The sequence below is a fragment of the Candoia aspera genome, chromosome 10 (genome assembly GCF_035149785.1).
Source record: "Candoia aspera isolate rCanAsp1 chromosome 10, rCanAsp1.hap2, whole genome shotgun sequence".
NCBI classification, from domain to species: Eukaryota; Metazoa; Chordata; class Lepidosauria; order Squamata; family Boidae; genus Candoia; species Candoia aspera.
Window position 1 is genome coordinate 11754620 of NC_086162.1, and position 19420 is coordinate 11774039.

The window sequence follows — 19420 nt, forward strand, 5'->3', positions numbered from 1 at the left end:
GGAAGGACGCGCCTCTCCGGAAGGCAGGCTAACCCTCTCGGGGATGCGTGGGGGGGGGGGGAGCGGAATGCGACGCCGCCGACGGCCAGCGACGGCACTCGGTTCCGCTCCGTGCCCGCAGGCGAATTGCCGCTCGATGTCGCCCGGATCTCACGGCAGCGGCAGCGGCAGCGGCAGCGAGGGATCTTTCTCATCTCCGAGAAAGATCAGCATATCTTGCAGTTAGAGAGTGGTTCGGAGGGAACTCTGTGCATGCTCAATGGCAGGGGGAATCCTGTCTGCTCTGCCACCTCTGGTTCGGAATTCCCAGGCGAGCAGGAAGCCTGGCGGAGCCCCCACTGACACAAGATAAGAGGCCTGGGAACAGCGTTTGGGGGAATTCCGAAGCTGGAGGAAGTGCCAACAAAAAATACCTTTATGGAAAAGTTTCCAAGGCAGCGTTCCTCAGTCTGGAGCCCTCCGGCAAATCTTAGCCAGCAGGGCAAGAGATCGCAAGGCGAGCGGTGACTGATTGCCTGCCATTAAGTTATTGTCAACTCTTAGCAACCACATAGATAGATTTTCTCCACCTCCATCTACCCCTAACCTGTTCCTTGAAGTCTCCCAACGGTGCACTCACTGAGTCTGTCCCCCTTGCTGCTGGTCGTCCCCTTCCTCTCTTTTCTTCCACCTTTCCCAGCATTAGAACCTTCTCCAAACTGCTGGGTCTTCTCATAATGGGTCCCAAGTAGGATAATTTGGGCCTGGTCATTTGTGCCTGGAGTGAGAACTGATTTGTTTGAGGCTCTCCACAGTATTCTCAGGAGTCTTCTTCAACACCAGCATTCTAAAGGGGTCAATATTCTTCCTATCCTGCTTCTTAGATAGATAGTAGTACTGTTGTCCAAAAATCTGGAGGGTCCTTGTCCACCTTGGCTGGGAATTCTGGGGGTTATAACTGCAAACCGGTGGGGGGTGGGGGGTGAGAAGGCAGTGTGATGAGGGCCCAAAGCAGTCCAGTGGCAACTGAACCCTTAGACCCAAATGCAGCCTGGGAAGGTGCAGGGCTGATCAGTGGGTGAATGGAAAGATCTATCTGGAACGTGATGTAATTGGTCCATTGTCTCACAATGCGTTCTCTTACAGGTCCTATCTGCCTCTAGCAGCCCCCCGCCCCTTCTATTTCTGTTCCAGGGATCCATTTTATTGGTGGATCTGCTTGCCCTGAGAAGATTTCAGAATCACTCAGCCAAAAGTACACTTTGTATTAAACATTCAAAAGAAATGTCTGATACAAAAGGACTGTTTTGAAAGCAGGGAAATGAGACACGTTTGTGAAACTGAATGCAACTTTGTGGCCTTCTGAGTTTTTAAGAGACTTGACTCCACAAATAGCACTAAGGCATTGTGTTTGTTTAGTTTTCGCATAGTGTGTTGTGTGAAACCCAGGTATTGTGGTTGTATGCCAGGATTTATGGCTTTACATATTGTGTGAACCTTTACAATTGTGACTTAATCCACAAACCATGATTAAACAATGGGACAATTTGTTGATTATTGAGTTTTGATTTGTATTATTTAAACTGTGTGTTCACAAAAAATGCCGTTCTTTATGAACAACATTAAGGAGTACACGTGGTCCTTGCTTAATGACCGTTTGTTTAACAACAGTCTGAAGTTATGACAGCCTCGGAAAGAGTGCTGTACTCACACTTATGACTGTCACAAAATGTTGCACCACTCCCATAGACACATGATCACAGTTTGGGCACTTGGCAAACAGCTCACATTTATGACCAGTTGCAGCCTCCTGCGGTCTTGTGATCATGATTTGTGACCTTTTTTGCCACTTTCCAGCAAAAAACGTCCATGGGGGAAGCTGTATTTGCTTAAGACCTGTGATTCACTTAACAGCCATCATAAAAATGGTCATAAAATTGGGTCCAGTCACATGGTGACTCACTTAATGACTGCACCACTTAACAACAGTTTTCCGGTACCTACTGTATCATTAAGTGAGGACTACCTGTAAATCAAGTTAGATGCAATGAGAAGTTACTTGTATTTATTTAATCAATTTATACACCTCTTTTATTTTTTATTTATACAATTTTTGTTGCTGCCTGCCTCCTACTGACATACTATACCAAATACATTTTCTCCACACTTTTGAGTAAATACACATTGGATTGCACTTTTATAGTCTTTTACTCTATGATTTACAGTTTAAACCTAATAACCAGGTTAATAAATATTGACCTGTTTAACAAATGTTGCAGAATTCTATTCCTATCTGTCCTAAATAAGCCAGAACAGCTATCACTTTTGGTGGAAAGCCTTGCAGGAAGATAACTTAGTGATAAACAGGTACAATTTAAAGAGAAATAATCTTGTCTTTCTGTATTGGCCAAGCTTACAAAGAAAAGTCTTTAAGGTAGGTACAAGAGGGTTCACATTTGATGTGCTAACTGCTTCCAGAGAGGGAAATCCTTTTCTCTCATTCCATTTATCTAATCTAAACAATTTCTGGGACTGTTGTTAGCCCCAGTGCAACAAATAGCGAGTTCTGGGTTAACAGCCTTTTTGATCACGTATTAATATTGGTAGAAGAACAGATAGAGTAAGCATTTGACATTTGGCCATATCAGTAATTTATAGTCATTGTTTTTTTTAGAAAAGGTTGTGTGCTGAGAGATTGTGAGCACAAAGGAGGCTGAAGGTTTGTGAGAACTTTGGATGGGAGTCAGTCGTAAAACATCGAACAGCCTTCAGGAGCATCTGCAGCGGTTCAAAAACGTCAAGATGGCACCATGTTTTTGTGATGGAAGCCCCACCTCTTTTTTACGTGCATCAGGTAAAAATGGGTAGGGGCTTTGCCAGTGCAGGTGCCATCTTGATTTTCTGACCCTCTGAGGACACTTCCGTCCCACCCCATCCACCCTAACATAGCAGACTTGCTGTGCCATATTTATTGAAGCAAACACCAGATTCTTAAACCAGGGTTGCACATGGCACTGTCAGTACACGAATGTGCAAAGGACAGAGCTAGAAATCAGAGATCCTGCATGGATACAGCAGTCATTAGGTTCATTAAAGATTAAAGATGATCCTTGAAGAACAAGAGCAGAGGGGCCTAGACTACAGCCCCAGGGACTATGTGTAAAACCCCCCCCCCCAATTTTGGAGGACAGCCTACAAAGGCTTCCAAAAATAGTTAACAAACTGCTTTGTAATGATGTGTGAGGAATTGTGGGACAGTAATCATATTGACTAGAGAGCCAGTTTGGTGTAATGGTGAAGGCATCAGGCTAGAAACCGGGAGGCCATGAATTCTAGTCCCACCTTAGGCATGAAGCCAGCTGGGTGACCTTGGGCCAGTCCCTCTCTCTCAGCCCAGGAGCCAATCAGGCATGGTAGGAGAGTTCTAGTCCCACCTTAGGCATGAAGCCAGTTGGGTGACTTTGGGCCAGTCCCTCTCTCTCAGCCCTAGGAAGGAGCAGGCATTGGTAAGCCACTTGCAGGGACTAGTCCAGGCATTTGCCATGAATCAACACTAACTTGAAGGCATCTATCTGTCTGTCTGTCTGTCTATCTCATATTGACTATACTTTACTATTGTAAATGAAAATGCAATTAAAAAAAAAAGCTGTTGGCCCAGAAAAAGTTGAGAAAACCCCTTCTTTAGAAGGTGACATTTGAAGAAAGCTAGCCTTCAAGGACAGGAAGGAGAAAAAAAGGGGCTTCTGGAACACCACATAAAACATTGGTGCACAACAGCCTCTTTAGGCTTGTTCTAAACTAGGACTACACATTGCAATACAGACTTGACTCTGCCCTCAGACTGAAGTTACTTTCGCGCTCCATCTTTGAACTACCAGATTGGGAAAATCCAAACCTGTAGGATTTCTGCCTGCCAAGAAAAAGTAGCACTATGTATCTATATGGTTCTGCAACTATCAAAGGAAAATGGTGATAATGATCTTTCCAAGGCTGGACCCAGTTAATTAAGCCAGCAAGTAAAGAGCTTTGAGATCTTTTGAGATAAAGAAGCTTCAGAAAAATGATAGAAAAAGGGAGGCTAAATTGGAAACTTGCATCCAGTAGGTGGCAGTTTAGAACACTGTGCTGTTTAATTAATGCTGTTCTTGACTTATAAAGGCCAGGATGTTTGTTCTTAAGAACAGTGTTTTGCAAACGGCTCTGGGTTTAAATGCCATTAGCACAGCATAATGTTTTCACAGCCCACTGTTGCTTACATTCTCCTTCATTCTTGTTCTTTTTACTCATGGGGGAGGGGTGCAAGCCCAGCATGGCTCTTGTGACACTCAGAGTGGATAGGGCCACAAATACGGACTCTTCTAGCATCTGCTGGGGCATTAAGGGGCAACATGGGCGCCTTCAGCCTTGAAGATGCTTATTTCACCAGTTCAAATGCTAGAGATCCCCTTTCCAAATGGCTCTCAAGAGGCTATGCGAAGTCTGGTACGGCCCTCAAGCTAATGGAAGTTGTAGACCCCTGCTGTTTAGCTTACCAACGTATGATGAGTCTGTATGCACCTGTCATAGGCTTTGATCCAGGAACAGACAACCTGTGGCATTCCAGATGCTGTTGAGCAAGATTTACAGCATCACTCACCACCAGGTGCCTGTCCAACCTGGTGTAAGGCCTTGAGCTCTGAAGAGGAAAGCTGGACTGTAAATGCACTATCAGTTATAACTACTATTATAATTGTTTGGAATTGCTGGCTGCATGTGCTATCTCCTTTGGATGGAGACAGCTGAAGATGCTATTGATACCTATGCGATGCTCTGCAACCTAGAGAGAAAGGCTGCATTATTAGTCAGTGGAGCTGCAGAGCCAGCTACGCATGAAAGCAGCAATCACTGACGTCAAAGCTTGTTATTCGTGGCTGAGCTCCTAGATAGATAACACTCTGGCGAGAGGCTTGAAAGCACTTCAGAGTAAGATGGGTAGACTGGCAATTAAAGTACTTTTCTGCTCAGTGAAGCAAAGTCCTGGCAAATTTAGGGGCTGGTCCTGGCTTTTGATACCATGAGAAGCATTACAATAGTTATTTTTAATAGACCTTTGCAATCAGAGCCAATCCCAAACAAACTTAGGCTCATGGAGGATTAAATGAAAATCTGCTTGTGTTTCTGGACTGCTTAAAAAACAAAGGCAGGGAGAAGGAAGAACCCATCTCAAAAATGGAGAAAACCTCCCTTATTATGCAATGCACAACACAGCCAGAGCTTCAGAATTATAAAGGAACGGTTGGAAATCTTATTGTCAGTGGTTCTTTTTCTAGGATAGCTCTCTCTAACCTGATGCCTATCACATGTACTAGAGAGCAACTTCCATCATCTCACTGGCCATGCTGGTAGTAGATAACAGGATCTAGTGTCCAGATGCATCTGAAGGCCATCAGATCAGGGAAACTTTCTCTAGGATAGAGAAATAGGGTTCTCTGATAGGTTCTTAAATTGCCTTCTCTAGCTACTAAAAATTACTTGCAAGGGTAGGGCCACCAGAACAGGTCTGCACAAATACAGATAGCCACTAGATGGCAGCAAAAAAGAGCTTTCAATATATTTTGCTGCCATCTAGTGGTCATTGGAGTGCAGCTCAGATCTTTCTGGTAGCCTTAGGTCAGTGTTCTTCAACCTCAGCAACTTTAAGATATGTGGACTTCAACTCCCAGAATTCCCCAGCTAGAATGCTGGCTAGCATGCTGGCTGGGGAATTCTGGGAGTTGAAGTCCACACATCTTAAAGCTGCTGAAACTGAGAAACACTGCCTTAGGTTGCATGCATGGTGGAGGCTGGGGGGACATATAATTATATTTTAGTAAGTACCTTATTGTCAGTCCTTCGAGAAAGTGCAGGCCATGAGACAGACATTGCAGAGATTCCAGGAATTCTACTGTATTGTTACAGGGTAGACTAACAGAATCTTGAAAGCCTGTCTAAATTTCTCTGGATTCCCTCTCATACTAGCAAAATCAAGATGGCGTTATTTTTTTTCTCATGCTTGCTTCAATTTCTGGACTATGTAATGGCTTCTCCAAGGGTTTAATGGTTCTTTCATAGCAAGGTCATCTCAACATTCCTTTACCTCTATTATCAGCTGGGAGGGACTGAATGCAAGCAACTGGCATTTGTTGAATGTTCTAGAGAACCTATGTAGTTTCATGCTTAGAGTGATAGTTTAGGAATGAAGAGACCCAGGTTTGTTTGCAGATGGCCAAGAAAACTCCTTGGGTGTCAGTGGAGAGTCATTACGTCTCAACCTAACTGACATCATAGGATTGTTATGAAAATAAATTAGGAGGAAAGAATACCATTCAAATTGCCTCAAGCTCCTGGAGGCAAGGAGGGACGTACATCTACCAGATAAATAATAATGATAAAATAATGGTTAGTGCAGAGCACAAGGTCTGGATGTGTTCAATTGGCTGAATGAAATTCTGTAATAAATAACGTAAGAGATTGCCACTAAAATATGCTAAACTTCCTTAACCTGATGCCTTCAGATATGTTGGACCACAACTCCTAGATTGCACAGAGGGCATGGCCTTGTGATAAAATGGAAACAGCTGTTTAAGACATACAACACAGTGCTTAGGACTCTCCCTTTGGGGTTTAATTTTTCAAACAGCCGTTTCAGCTCTGAGAAATGTTGCATGGTGTAGCAGTATATATTGTGATGCTTTGTGCCAGCCAGTCCCACAGGACACTCCCTCACTGGCTTGTTCCACAGTTATTGCCTGGTTGTCTGTGATTTATTGCACCCTTGTTGAAAATTCCATCCCAGAGATGCCTAGCCAAACAAATAAACAAAGCGCTAATTAAATCTCAGAATTGCAGAGAAGGACGGCATCACAGGAGATATCTGAAAATCAGCTCCATCAGCTGCAGCAGTGTTTATGTTTGAGTTCATAGTGCCTGGGCTTTGCACCTGCAGTCCTAACAAACCTAGTTTTCATTTTAATGTATATTTTAAAAGGCAGTGCAAGGATGTCTTACCATTTAAAGCCCAAGTAGGAGGTAGAAAGAAAAGGAAAAGTGCCCCTACTTGTAATTGGAGTTATTCATGAAATATTGGGTATGTTACTTTTCTTTTTGTTAAGGGTTCTATTTTCATGATAGCCCTCTCTAACCTGGCACCTTTCAAATGAATCAGATGCTAACTCCCAGTATCCTGTGGACCATGATGGCAGGGGATGATGGGAATTATTTTCCAAACATATCTAGGGGCCATCAGGTCTGGGAAGGCATCTCCAGAATAAGGGAAAAATCTGAAGCATTTTTTGTGACTACTGAAAATTGCTGGGGGTAATAGGCTGAAGAAAAATAAAGTGTTACCATTTAATTTCAAAATAAGCTTGCCTACTGAAGAGAAAGAAACAGCAGCATTGCTGTTTTATTATTTTCCACATTTCTCTGACTTCTTCTATCTGTCATCCATAGCACTGAAACTTGAAACCCGTATTATCTTCTCATTCACTTGGCAGAGCAAGGTGACTCCATCGTTTACCTGGCACTGTGGAAGGTAACATAATAATAGCTCTAACCTTAGAAAAAAATATTAGAAAAAATATTCTGGAGCAGTACTTCTCTGTCTGTATGAAATCAAGCTCTTTGTGGCTTCGTTCCTCCGCCATAGGGTGACTCTAAATTTTGTGACCCCCTTTCTAGTGCATTTAGACAGACCTATTCACAGTGAGTGCAACACTGAGTCATCCATCTGTCTTGCACCTCTCCCAATGCTTTAGATGGACGGCTTGGTCCTAACTAAGGTGCAGTTCACTGCTGGAGCATCTGCTGTGCTGACAGAGTGTCCTAAATTCAACCCCTGACTTCTTCAGGTGCGGCTAAAAGGGACTCCAGCCTGGATCCCTGGAAAGCCACTAGAGTTCATACCTAACTATGGGGGCCAGGTGCTTTGCTTGATATACAAAGGCTTCCTGTGTTCGTTTGATTAACAACACAACCCTAGGCATATCACTTCAGAATAATCTTTAGTTAGTAAGATTTCTACTCAAGGAAGTGAATACAGGCTATACTTACTGTATATATACCTGCCACTCCAACCTTTTAAAATAACAATTTGTTTAAACATTGAAGAACACCTTGGGAAGGATATAACAAAAGAGGGCTTGGGGTCACTAACACCAGCCAATGAGTGCTATGCATTGAAGAACTCCACTCCATTGAAGAATTCCACTCCAGACTTCCCCAGCTCTTCCCCTCCCTGCTGGAGTTTGAGCCTGGATTATATTGTGAGTATATACACTGGCTCCACAAGATGAACTATGCACATGAAAATGAAGGGTCTGTACATTTATTTCTGCTGCCTTGGGATATTTATCCCCATATCCTGCACATTGGAATTGTCCTCTGCTCTAGAGAGAAGAAGAGCAAGAATCAGCAAAAGCAAGCTCCTTTTGCAGCCTGCTTTAGCTTCACCGGGCCACCTTCTCTGGAAGGTCTCCTGGCTCGCCTCACTTGCCTAGCTGCAGAACTGGCTGGGAGCATTTACTAGCAGTCCGGGATGCAGAGTTTGCTCAATCCAAACTGTTGAAAAGTAGACGAAGCTGAGAGCAGCTGATTGCTTAGAGTGGGCCCAGCCTATGCAAAGCCTCTATCATGGCACCAGATGCATTGCAGAGAAAAAAATCAGACCAAAGAAGAACAGGAAGTAAGATGAAGGCAGAGGGAGAGGCCTGAGAAGATTGTAGGGCGTGTATTGTGTCAACAGTAAAGGCAACAGTATTTTTCTGTTTTTGGCAGAGATGGGGAAGCACAGTGCTCCAACTTGGAATTTATTTATTTATTTATTTTTCAAATTTCTATTACCGCTCATCTCTCCCCAAAGGGATGACTTATTTATTTATTTATTTATTCAAATTTATACACCGCCCATCTCTCTCTATAAGTGACTCTGGGTGGCTTACAAATAAAAGGTCATAAAAAACATTATAGGGTGGGGGCAATGGCAGAAAAGGCTCTCCTCCTAGACCCTACCAATTTAAATTCTTTAGCTGACAGAGTCCGTAACATGCCCTTCCTGCTGAACTGGGTGGGGCAGGTTGATGTAATTGGGATGAGATGGTTCCTCATGGATGGACTTGACGTGGATATTGGACAGGGGGTGGGTGGATTGACAACCAAATTTGGATCAGTAATCAAAACCACTGGGAGAGCTTCTTGGGAGAACACAGTAGTTGGTGGTGGGAAAAATAATCAGAGGTATTTGATAAAGACTATTGTAGAATGCAGGGATTTGTTCCAAATAAAATGTTGAATCAGCCCACTTCCCAGATCTCCTGGTGAGAGACTGGCGTTATGTAAAAGGGTTTTATTATCTATTTCTTTGGATTGAATAAATAGATATATCTGACAGTCCAGTTATGAATAGAAGACTGGGGGAAGACAAGCTGCTTGAAAGGCTTAAAGCGTTTAGTCATAACATGCAGCACAGAAATGAGCCGGTATTTAATTTTCTGTAACCTCCAGATGATCACTGTTATTCATCTTCCACATACCCCACGTGTGGTGTGCCTGCTATTGTTTTAATCAATTGACAGGAAGAACAGACTGGAATAAAGCTGTGCCAGGAAATTTTCTGCTTGAGTTGAAGGACAAAACACAGATCCCATGATTCCCCTGGAATCTTCGTTCAACATTGGAACTCATTGTACTAGCTTAGGGGATGCTAAGGGCCAAAACAGGCTGTCTAGGTAAGTCCTATTGAGGACCTAGGCAAGTGGATTGAAGCCTCCCAGATCACATATTTGGGGTGGGGTGGGAGAGAAATGACAAACAGTTTTAGGAAAGTAAGCATAGGAGGTGACTGTGGATGCTCCAATGGGGCTAATGTCAAAAGAGACACATTTTGATACGTGGGAAAAAAGAAAATGTGCTTTCTACGATGTTTGTTTCAGTCCACCTTCCACAGCCATATGCAGTGTTTGTTGGTTATAGCTTTTGTTAAAAACATACATGTAGCCCTACCAGGATTAACCAAGTCTGGATACTAATACGTATGCTTTAGCATGACACAGAACATTTAATCAGCTGCATGTTTTTGAGGACTGTAAAAGGAATGGGGCCAATGTTTTTTTCTGGTGGGGGAGGGATGAGTTCTGCCTCTTTCTCATGTTCAGAGCTGCTTTATTTTTTCCTTTATTCTTTTTTTATATTGCTTTATTGTACTACTATAAAACGCAAGTAGTACATTATATTATTTGGGTACAGTGGTATTTATACAGAGTTGACTACAGATTATTAACACTCTGATGATTTAGATAATTTAAGCCTTTAGAGATAAAGTTTATGTCAATCTTAATTATGATTTCCAAAATGTTAATGTTGACAAGCATAAGTTTGCTTAAATTTTACTTCTAGGGCTGAGTGTGGCATTGATAAACAGCTGCAAAATGCATTGATTTTTTTTTGTTATATATAAAAGTTTCTATCTCAAGCATAAGATTAATACTAAGATCTCCACTCTATTACTTATTGTTGTTTATGCATATTAGACAAAAGAAAAAAAGCAAAAGAAAACACAAAATTTAAAAGCTATTTGGTTTCTGACTTCCCCCTTCTTTATGCCTCGACCAATTTGCAGTGTTTATAAGCCTTTAAGCCCCCTTAGAAACCATACAGTGTACTAAGTGTCCATATTTGCCATGCAACTTCTTTATTCTGCAGCACCCATCATGAAGAATCAGAGTAAGACAATCAATGCTGTGAGTCCAGTTGAGAATATCTGCTAATCCAGGGTTCCTCAGCCTCGGCAACTCTAATTCAGGGTTCCTCAACCTTGGCAACACTTTGCTGGCTGGGGAATTCTGGGAGTTGAAGTCCGCCCAGCTTAGAGTTGCCAAAGTTGAGGAACCCTGTGCTAATCCCACTATTCAGTCTGCATACCTATCATGTACAGTTATTTTCAGTTTAAACTGACCTGGTTAGAAAGCAAAAACAAAAAGCGGATCCTTAAAGGGTTAGCAGATGAGGCTCCCTTCTGCTTAGTTAGATCTAGGCAGCTGTAACAATGGCATTTGGATGTCACAGAACTCTAGCTGGCTCTGAGTGAGTCTCTGATTTCTTGCCAAATCATCCCACTTCAAGCTTTATTAATAAAGCATTATGTAACGTGCTATTGGCAGACCCACTGTAATATCAGGTGGCGCACTTTCCGAAAGGATGCTATAATTCAAAGAACGCACAGATTTTCCCCAGCTTCATTTTCTACCAGAAAGCAATGTGATTAGATAACTCAGGGGATTAACTTGAACCATTGTGTGGAGAGTTGGGGGGGGGAGAAAACAAAAGCTGGAAAAATTAAAATATTGGTGTTACTGCTGCTGAAATGAAGTGGGCCCTGCTTCAGTCTATAGCCCCATTGTATCACTTGTCCTGCCAAGATGCTCTAAAAATTATCTCACACTTACTCCACCACAAGTCTAGCCCTTGTTCAAATTTTTACAGCCCATCCCTATACGAGACTCCTTCTCTGGAATCAGCATTTAATATAAAACCAGACATGGCAAACTGGAAGAAGTCAGTGAATTTGGGTTAGGACTGAGGACCTCTTGAGCCTCTAGAAGTTGATGAAGTACAACTTCCAGTGGCTCTATTATCACAGAAATTGATTAGAGATTCGGAGAAATGCACTTCAGTCATATTCAAGGGCCCATAGGTTAACCAGTTTTGTTTCAGAGTAAAATTCTGGGTCTTTCTACTTATGCAAGTAAACCTAGGTGAATTATTGTATTTCACCAGGAGACAAAGACATGGAAATACCTTCCTTTCTCCCTTTTTTCTCTTCTCTCTCTTTCTCATACTGCATCAGGGAGTCCTCTTGTCCGGGCTGAGATGCTAAGCAGGGTCAGGCCTGGTTACTATTTGGATGGGAGACACCACAGAACCCAGGGCTGTGGGTTAGACCAAGTTAAACAAAATGGAGAAGATTGCAATGGCGAATCACTTTCATGTTGTGGTTAAAAAAAAACAACCTACATAGCCAAGTCATGAAGTCACTAGGGCTATAATATTCAGCTGCAAAAATCCAGATGTCCATTAATGATTGGATTTTTGCAGCTCAGATAGGTAGTCAATTGGAAGGAGACTTTTTACTTTTCTGGCAATAAAATGTCCTTTCCAACAGCTCTTCCCCTGGGAACATATCTACTCACGGATCACTATAGAAACATCTCCTCCTTGATGTTACCAGGTTGCACCAGCCCATCTGTTGTTTTTTTCCTGAATCACAGGAGAGTCACAGCAGAAAGAAATGAAACTGATTCAGACCTGCAATAGCTGACTTTTATGTGGAACAGGGCAAAGAGAGACAGTCATTTCCATTTCACAGGACACAGTTAACAGCCTTTTAGGCAGCTTTCAGATGTGAGGATTAATCCCTTCAAACTCAAAAGAATTTAGTTCTGAACAGGAATGAGTAGAACTGTACTCTAACCAGCATGGTTCACAATCATACTAAGCCATAGTTTGCTGAGCTGTAGTTTGCTGAAAAAAGCATGGTTAGCTGGGATCATATGCTGGCTGGGGAATTCTGGGAGTTGAAGTCCACACATCTTCAAGTTGCCAAGGTTGAGAAACACTGCCTTAGACTATAGTCTATGCACCCACCAGAACAGCTCAAATCATTAAGACAAAATCAAACAAGTAAGATTATGACTTAGTGTGATGTGTGAAATTAGTCACTGTCTCACAGCCTGCAAAGATAGGAAGGGACCTCCAAATTAGTCCCTGCCAGAATCAATCAATCAATCAATCAATCATATTACAGCACTCAGAGAGTTAGCAATATGTGCCACACTGGCAATATTAAACACGCCCATACACACACCCAAAATGTGAGAGGCAGGACTGAAATTGTGTTCAGTGAAGCTTGTGCCCAAGGAAACGTGCACAGAACCACAACTTTAACTGGCCCACAAATCAAGAAAAGTTCAAAGGATTGATCTCACATCCAGTTCTATGCATGCTACTCAGAAGCAACCCTCACTGTGTGAAGCGGGGTTGGCTTCCATGTATCTTAAGCTGGGCCAGCTCAAAATAGACAGCTTTTAATTCCACATACAGAATAAACAACATTCCTTCCAATTGGTTGATGTGGAAGCATCAGTTGCTGTTCTGAGAGTAGCATGTTCTATATTAGGATATAATTAAAGTCATGCCTAGCAGATCTCCCCCCAACTGTGACTCTTCATTCACTCGTTCCCATTCCACACGCTGCAACATCTTTGGAGGCTGTCACTCAGTCTACTTAAACCTTTCTTCAGCCCTACACATTTCTGCCACTAAGCATGACTTGGGGCAGGACATCTGCCTTAACTAGTGCAGTGTGCACTCATCAGTGACTGGGCTCATGCACTGCGCTGACCATGCAATAATTTGTTTGGTTTTGGCTTTTCATGAACCACATGACTGTGGATTATGGTTTAGGGTATTGTCCAGACCCAGGCAATGACTTTTTGTTGTTGTTGTTTATTCGTTTAGTCGCTTCCGACTCTTCGTGACTTCATGGACCAGCCCACACCAGAGCTTCCTGTCGGTCGTCAACACCCCCAGCTCCCCCAGGGATGATGGATATCATCCATCCATCTTGCCCTTGGTCGGCCCCTCTTCCTTTTGCCTTCCAATCTCCCTAGCATCAGCATCTTCTCCAGGGTGTCCTGTCTTCTCATTATGTGGCCAAAGTATTTCAGTTTTGCCTTTAATATCATTCCCTCAAGTGAGCAGTCTGGCTTTATTTCCTGGAGTATGGACTGGTTTGATCTTCTTGCAGTCCAAGGCACTCTCAGAATTTTCCTCCAACACCACAGTTCAAAAGCATCGATCTTCCTTCGCTCAGCCTTCCTTATGGTCCAGCTCTCGCAGCCATATGTTACTACGGGGAACACCATTGCTTTAACTATGCAGACCTTTGTTGTCAGTGTGATGTCTCTGCTCTTAACTATTTTATCGAGATTTGTCATTGCTCTTCTCCCAAGGATTAAGCGTCTTCTGATTTCCTGACTGCAGTCAGCATCTACCGTGATCTTCACACCTAGAAATACAAAGTCTTTCACTGCCTCTACCTTTTCTCCCTCTATTTGCCAGTTATCAATCAAGCTGGTTGCCATAATCTTGGTTTTTCTGAGGTTTAGCTGCAAGCCAGCTTTTGCACTTTCTTCTTTCACCTTCATCATAAGGCTCCTCAGTTCCTCTTCGCTTTCAGCCATCAAAGTGGTATCATCTGCATATCTGAGATTGTTAATGTTTCTTCCAGCGATTTTAACTCCAGCCTTGGATTCCTCAAGCCCAGCATGTCGCATGATGTGTTCTGTGTACAAGTTGAATAGGTAGGGTGAGAGGATACAGCCCTGCCATACTCCTTTCCCAATCTTCAACCAGTCCGTTGTTCCATGGTCTGTTCTTACTGTTGCTACTTGGTCGTTATACAAATTCTTCAGGAGGCAGAGAAGATGACTTGGTATCCCCATACCACTAAGAACTTGCCACAATTTGTTATGGTCCACACAGTCAAAGGCTTTAGAATAGTCAATAAAACAGAAATAGATGTTTTTCTGAAACTCCCTGGCCTTTTCCATTATCCATTGGATATTGGCAATTTGGTCCCTAGTTCCTCTGCCTTTTCTAAACCCAGCTTGTACATCTGGCAATTCTCGCTCCATGAATTGCTGAAGTCTACCTTGCAGGATCTTGAGCATTGCCTTCCTGGCATGTGAAATGAGTGCCACTGTTCGATAGTTTGAACATTCTTTAGTGTTTCCCTTTTTTGGTACGGGGATATAAGTTGATTTTTTCCAGTCTGATGGCCATTCTTGTGTTTTCCAAATTTGCTGGCATATAGCATGCATTACCTTGACAGCATCATCTTGCAAGATTTGCTGGGATGCCGTTCAACTGGGATGCCGTCATCTCCTGCTGCCTTGTTATTAGCAATGCTTCTTAAGGCCCACTCAACCTCACTCTTCAGGATGTCTGGCTCTAGCTCACTGACCACACCGTCAGAGCTATCCCCAATACTGTTATCCTTCCTATACAGGTCTTCCGTATCTTCTTGCCACCTTTTCTTGATCTCTTCTTCTTCTGTTAGGTCCTTGTCATCTTTGTTTATAAATAAGGCAATGACTTATTTAGAGCAAACTCTGAAACAGTCCTAAATATTCGTTAGATCTGCCTTTTGCCGTTGGATGCCCTCCAGATGACTGGGAATGCTTCATCCTGGCAATTCTAGTCATTCTGGCCAGAGGGAGTTGAAGAGTTCTCATCTGGAGGGCACCAGGTCGGGGGAGGCTGGGCCAAACCGCAGGTTCCAGGCTGGTTTGCCTGAACATTTGCGCGAGGTCAGAATGAAAAAGTGCCTGATCAACCCTAATCTTCTCAGCAATTTTCGGAGATGAAAGGGGGAGGGATGAAAAAAGCCCCCCCCAGCCCTATATTTGGGAAGGTGCTGCAACGACCCCATTAGAGAAGAAAACGGTCGGGAAAGCGGGTGGAGGTGAGACGAGTTCCGGAAACCGGCCGAGTGGATGCCGGGCGGGGATTAGCCCGCCGAGCGAGGCTCCCGCAGCTTCTGCGACTGGCTCAGCGAAGCATCTCTCAACTCCCAGCCGTCGCCTCCGCCCCCCGCCCCGCTGCCTTATAACCGTGCTCGGGAGCCGGTCCGTCTTTGGCCAGACCTGAACGGAGTGGGGAGCGCTCGGCCTTTCGCCGCAAACTAGAGCGCGCGTGCTCCGCGCTGCTTCCCTGGCTGAAGCATCGGGGCGGGGAGTGGCGAGCCTGCCGTTGCCCCCCCTTCCCCCCCGCAGCCGTCTTTCCCGGAGCGCTCTTGGGAAGGGTCACGGCTGAAAGGGACCGCTCTGCGCCTGGAGCGGCGGCGCCCGTCGCCCCGGGGCGCATATCCAGCGCGGCCCCCAAACGCCGACGCGCCCCCCTCTCCTTGCCAAGCGGCGCGCCTGCCTTGATGCCCGGCTGCGGGGCTGCGCCTCCTGCCGGCGGAGTCCCGACGCCGCCTGTGTCCGAGCCTGCCAAGCCGGAGAAGGCGGCGGCCGCAGCGAGCGGCCGGGAGCTCGAGGTGCGCGGCGCTGCCTCGGCGGCGGTGCGCGGCGCGCTGGAGCTGGCGGAAGCCCGGCGGCGGCTGCTGGAGGCGGAGGGGCGGCGGCGCCTCGTCTCGGAGCTGGAGAGCCGCGTCCAGCACCTCCACCGCGTCTTCCTCGCGGCCGAGCTGCGCATGGCCGGCCGCGCCGAGAGTCTGGGGCGCCTGGGCAGCGGCGTGGGGCAGGCCGAGCTGCACCTGGCGGCGCACGGGCAGCGCCTGAAGAAGAGCGCGCGGCGCTACAAGAAGGCCCGCCCACCCGCCCTGCTGGCCTCGGCGCTGGCCCTGGGCAGCTGCGTGCCCTGGGCGGCCTGCCGGGTGCGGCGAGGGGGCGGCCCGGAGCCGCCGGAGTCCCCGTTCCGGAGGAGTCTCCAGGGCGCGGCAGCTTCGACCCCCCGGGAGCGGCGCAAGATGGAGCCCCTGTCGAGCGCCGGGGAGCGGAAGGGCGGCGGCGCTGCTCCGTGACCGTCCCGAAGGGCTGCAGCCGGCAGGAAGGGACCGAAGAGCTGGGACGACAGCGGGGTCGCCGCCGAATCCCCGAGCGGGAGGCAGTCTGGCTGGCTGGCAGCGGCGACTGTGCGGCGGCGGCGGCGGTTCTTACTCCCTTCGATGCCTGTGACTCGCCGCAGAAACCGACGGCGGCTCCCCTGCGCATCTCCGGCTTCTCACGCGGGCTGGGTTTGCTCAGCCTGTTACCCTTGCTAAACTCGGGTTTGATAGGTGGGGGTTCAGCCAGGGATGGGAACTCAGCCATAGCTTTGGCTTATGCTGTGCATCAAGCCATCATATTAAGCTAGCATCTAGTTGCTTGGGCATGGCATGTTGTATGAATACTGCAACTGCATTTGGGTCACTCAGGGTTAAGTGTTGTGTGAACTCAGCGGTCGGAGTACAACTCTTGATGGGGTTGGAGATGTGTTTTATTTATTGTTTTTAATATCAGCACAGTAGATAACCTAGTGTGCTATCTGAAATAGAACAGGGACTTGTCAATAATTTTTATATCATCTATAAATTATGAAATTAATAATCATCTAGACCTGTGCATTTGAAATCAATGTCCTGAAACACAGAGCATATATTTTATAACTAAACCAAAAGAAAAGTCCTTCAAATGTTTCTGAAACAGGATGGAACGCTTAACAAGCCGTGTACTTTCCTTTCAAATGACTCCAATTATTTTTCATTATAATTCTTTTTTAAATAAAGTAGCAATTAAAGTTCCTGTTGTATCTAAATTTTCTAAATAGAGTAAGGGCTTGCCCGCTGACACGAATTCCAATTTTCATTTCAATCTGCCTAGCTTAGGTTAAATTATTTTAACCAGTTTTGCAATATTCTGTTATTGAGTTAACAGTTTCAAAGCAAAGGACTGATAATGTCCCAAAAAGCAGTAATCACAATTTTTAAAAAAGGCTAGATCAATTGGGAATGTCCGTGTTCACATAATTGTCTCCATTATCTAGCAGCTCTATGAACAAACTTAAAGGCAACATATGCCCTAAAATTAGTTCAATCATAAACCAGATCTTTTGCAAAACTGACTTTTTTATCTAGCAACTTCTGAGATGCAGGGGTTGGAAGCAGCCCAGAGACAGCAGATTGTGTGCTGATTTGGTTTGATAAGGTCAGCCTCATTTCCGATCAGCAGGGCAATGTTGCCTTAGCTTTGATCTTTGTATCTTAGAGCTCTTTAGTCTAGCCTTCTCCGACATATTGTTGGACATCAGTTCTCTGAATCGCTAATTGCCATGGCCACTGGGGAAGGTTGCTTGACTCAATGGGGATCCAGGGATTAAAAATACTGATGAACCTCTAGGTAGCCCTGCAAGACCAGAGCTGTGTGTTTCTGCTGGTTGGTTTTTAAGCAAGGAGATGCTTGCAGGTCCTTATGTACCCCTAGAAGCACCTGTAAGTTTCCCTGCATAAGTGGGAAATTTACATGCTGCTAAGCAAAACAGTAGCTTCCAGTATAATCTTTAGACATTTTTGGAAAATAAACATATGAGATGGTTATAGTCTGGTGTTTTTCCTGGAATAATACCATCGACCTGGAGAAAAGACTAAGGTAGGCGGACCAGTCTGTCTTCTGTTAGATAAAGGTTTTGTGACTTGCTGTGCTTATTGTGGCAACCATTTTGGGTGTGTGCCTACCAGATGCTTCCCATATTGCAATGTAGTCCTCCAGCTCTGAGAGGTTACACATTCCTCCTTGAAGCTTTGAGAAAAGTGTTCTTCTGTTCTACAGAATCTCATCCAGTCCAAGCATATATACTGCCTAGCCTAAGAGAGCATTTGGTTTCTTTAGACCAGTGTTTCTCAACCTTGGCAACTTGAAGATGTGTGGACTTCAACTCCCAGAATTCCCCAGCCAGCTTTCATGCCTTTCATCCCCAGCCAGCTTTATGCTTTCATGCTGGCTGGGGAATTCTGAGAGTTGAAGTCCAGATGTCTTCAAGTTGCCAAGGTTGAGAAACGCTGCTTTAGACCGTTTCACCTTACACAATTCCTAAATCTGCTTTTCTATGGCTTGACATTGTCACTCCTAATCTCTGGTTGAGCCTGTGGATTTTTGAATAATGACATTTTGGAGATCAGAGAGAATATTGGGTGTTCTCTCTCTCTCTCTGGCTTCCAGATTAATCAGCCAAAGATTCAAGAGTATACTGCTATTGAATATGGAAAGCTAGAGTTACCCAAATGTTGGAACCTGATGGACAGACGGCTTTCATCATAGACGATGACTCCTTGTGATATGTGCTTTGGATCTGCCACTGTTTGGCCATGTTTAGCTTCCTGTCTTCCTCTTTCTCCTTTCTACTGCAAGAAATTGATTCTGAGAAGGCTGCCTGAGAGAGAACCATAACCAAGCTGAGCCGAGTCCTGAATCGGCCCCTATTTTCTAGACAATTATTTTTAGAAACTAATTTTTGTTTTCTTCCAAAGATTGTATGATGACTCTTTGATAATTTTCTGTAGCGTTTACTACCCTGAGCTAGGTTCATCTGTCCTGAATGTACTGTATAGTGTCTGTTGTATAAAAGTATCGGAGCATTGTTTTCCATATTGAGAGCCATCCTGGTTATACAGGTGACAGTTCACTGGCATATTAGGACTAACTTCTTCCCCATAATAAGGTGAAGAATTAAATGAGGAGGACTTTTGAAGTTTTGTTTTACACTTTCAACGTAAGTTTGTCATTTGAATTCATGCAGTGCATTAATCTGGAGCATTATATCTAGCAAATATTGTAACATTGATCCTTTTCATCCAGCAGGCCTGGGTGTATGGGGTGTGTGTATGACA

The 19420-nt window shown here is 44.7% G+C and overlaps 1 protein-coding gene across 1 annotated transcript; it reads left to right on the plus strand.

The window, feature by feature from the left end:
* The first annotated feature begins 9639 nt into the window (after positions 1 to 9639).
* TRNP1 (TMF1 regulated nuclear protein 1) lies at positions 9640 to 17147 on the plus strand. Its single transcript, XM_063312287.1, has 2 exons — positions 9640 to 9722; positions 15697 to 17147. The coding sequence occupies exons 1-2, from the start codon at positions 9640 to 9642 to the stop codon at positions 16577 to 16579; spliced, it is 966 nt and encodes a 321-aa protein (XP_063168357.1). The 3' UTR covers positions 16580 to 17147.
* The last annotated feature ends 2273 nt before the right edge of the window (positions 17148 to 19420 follow it).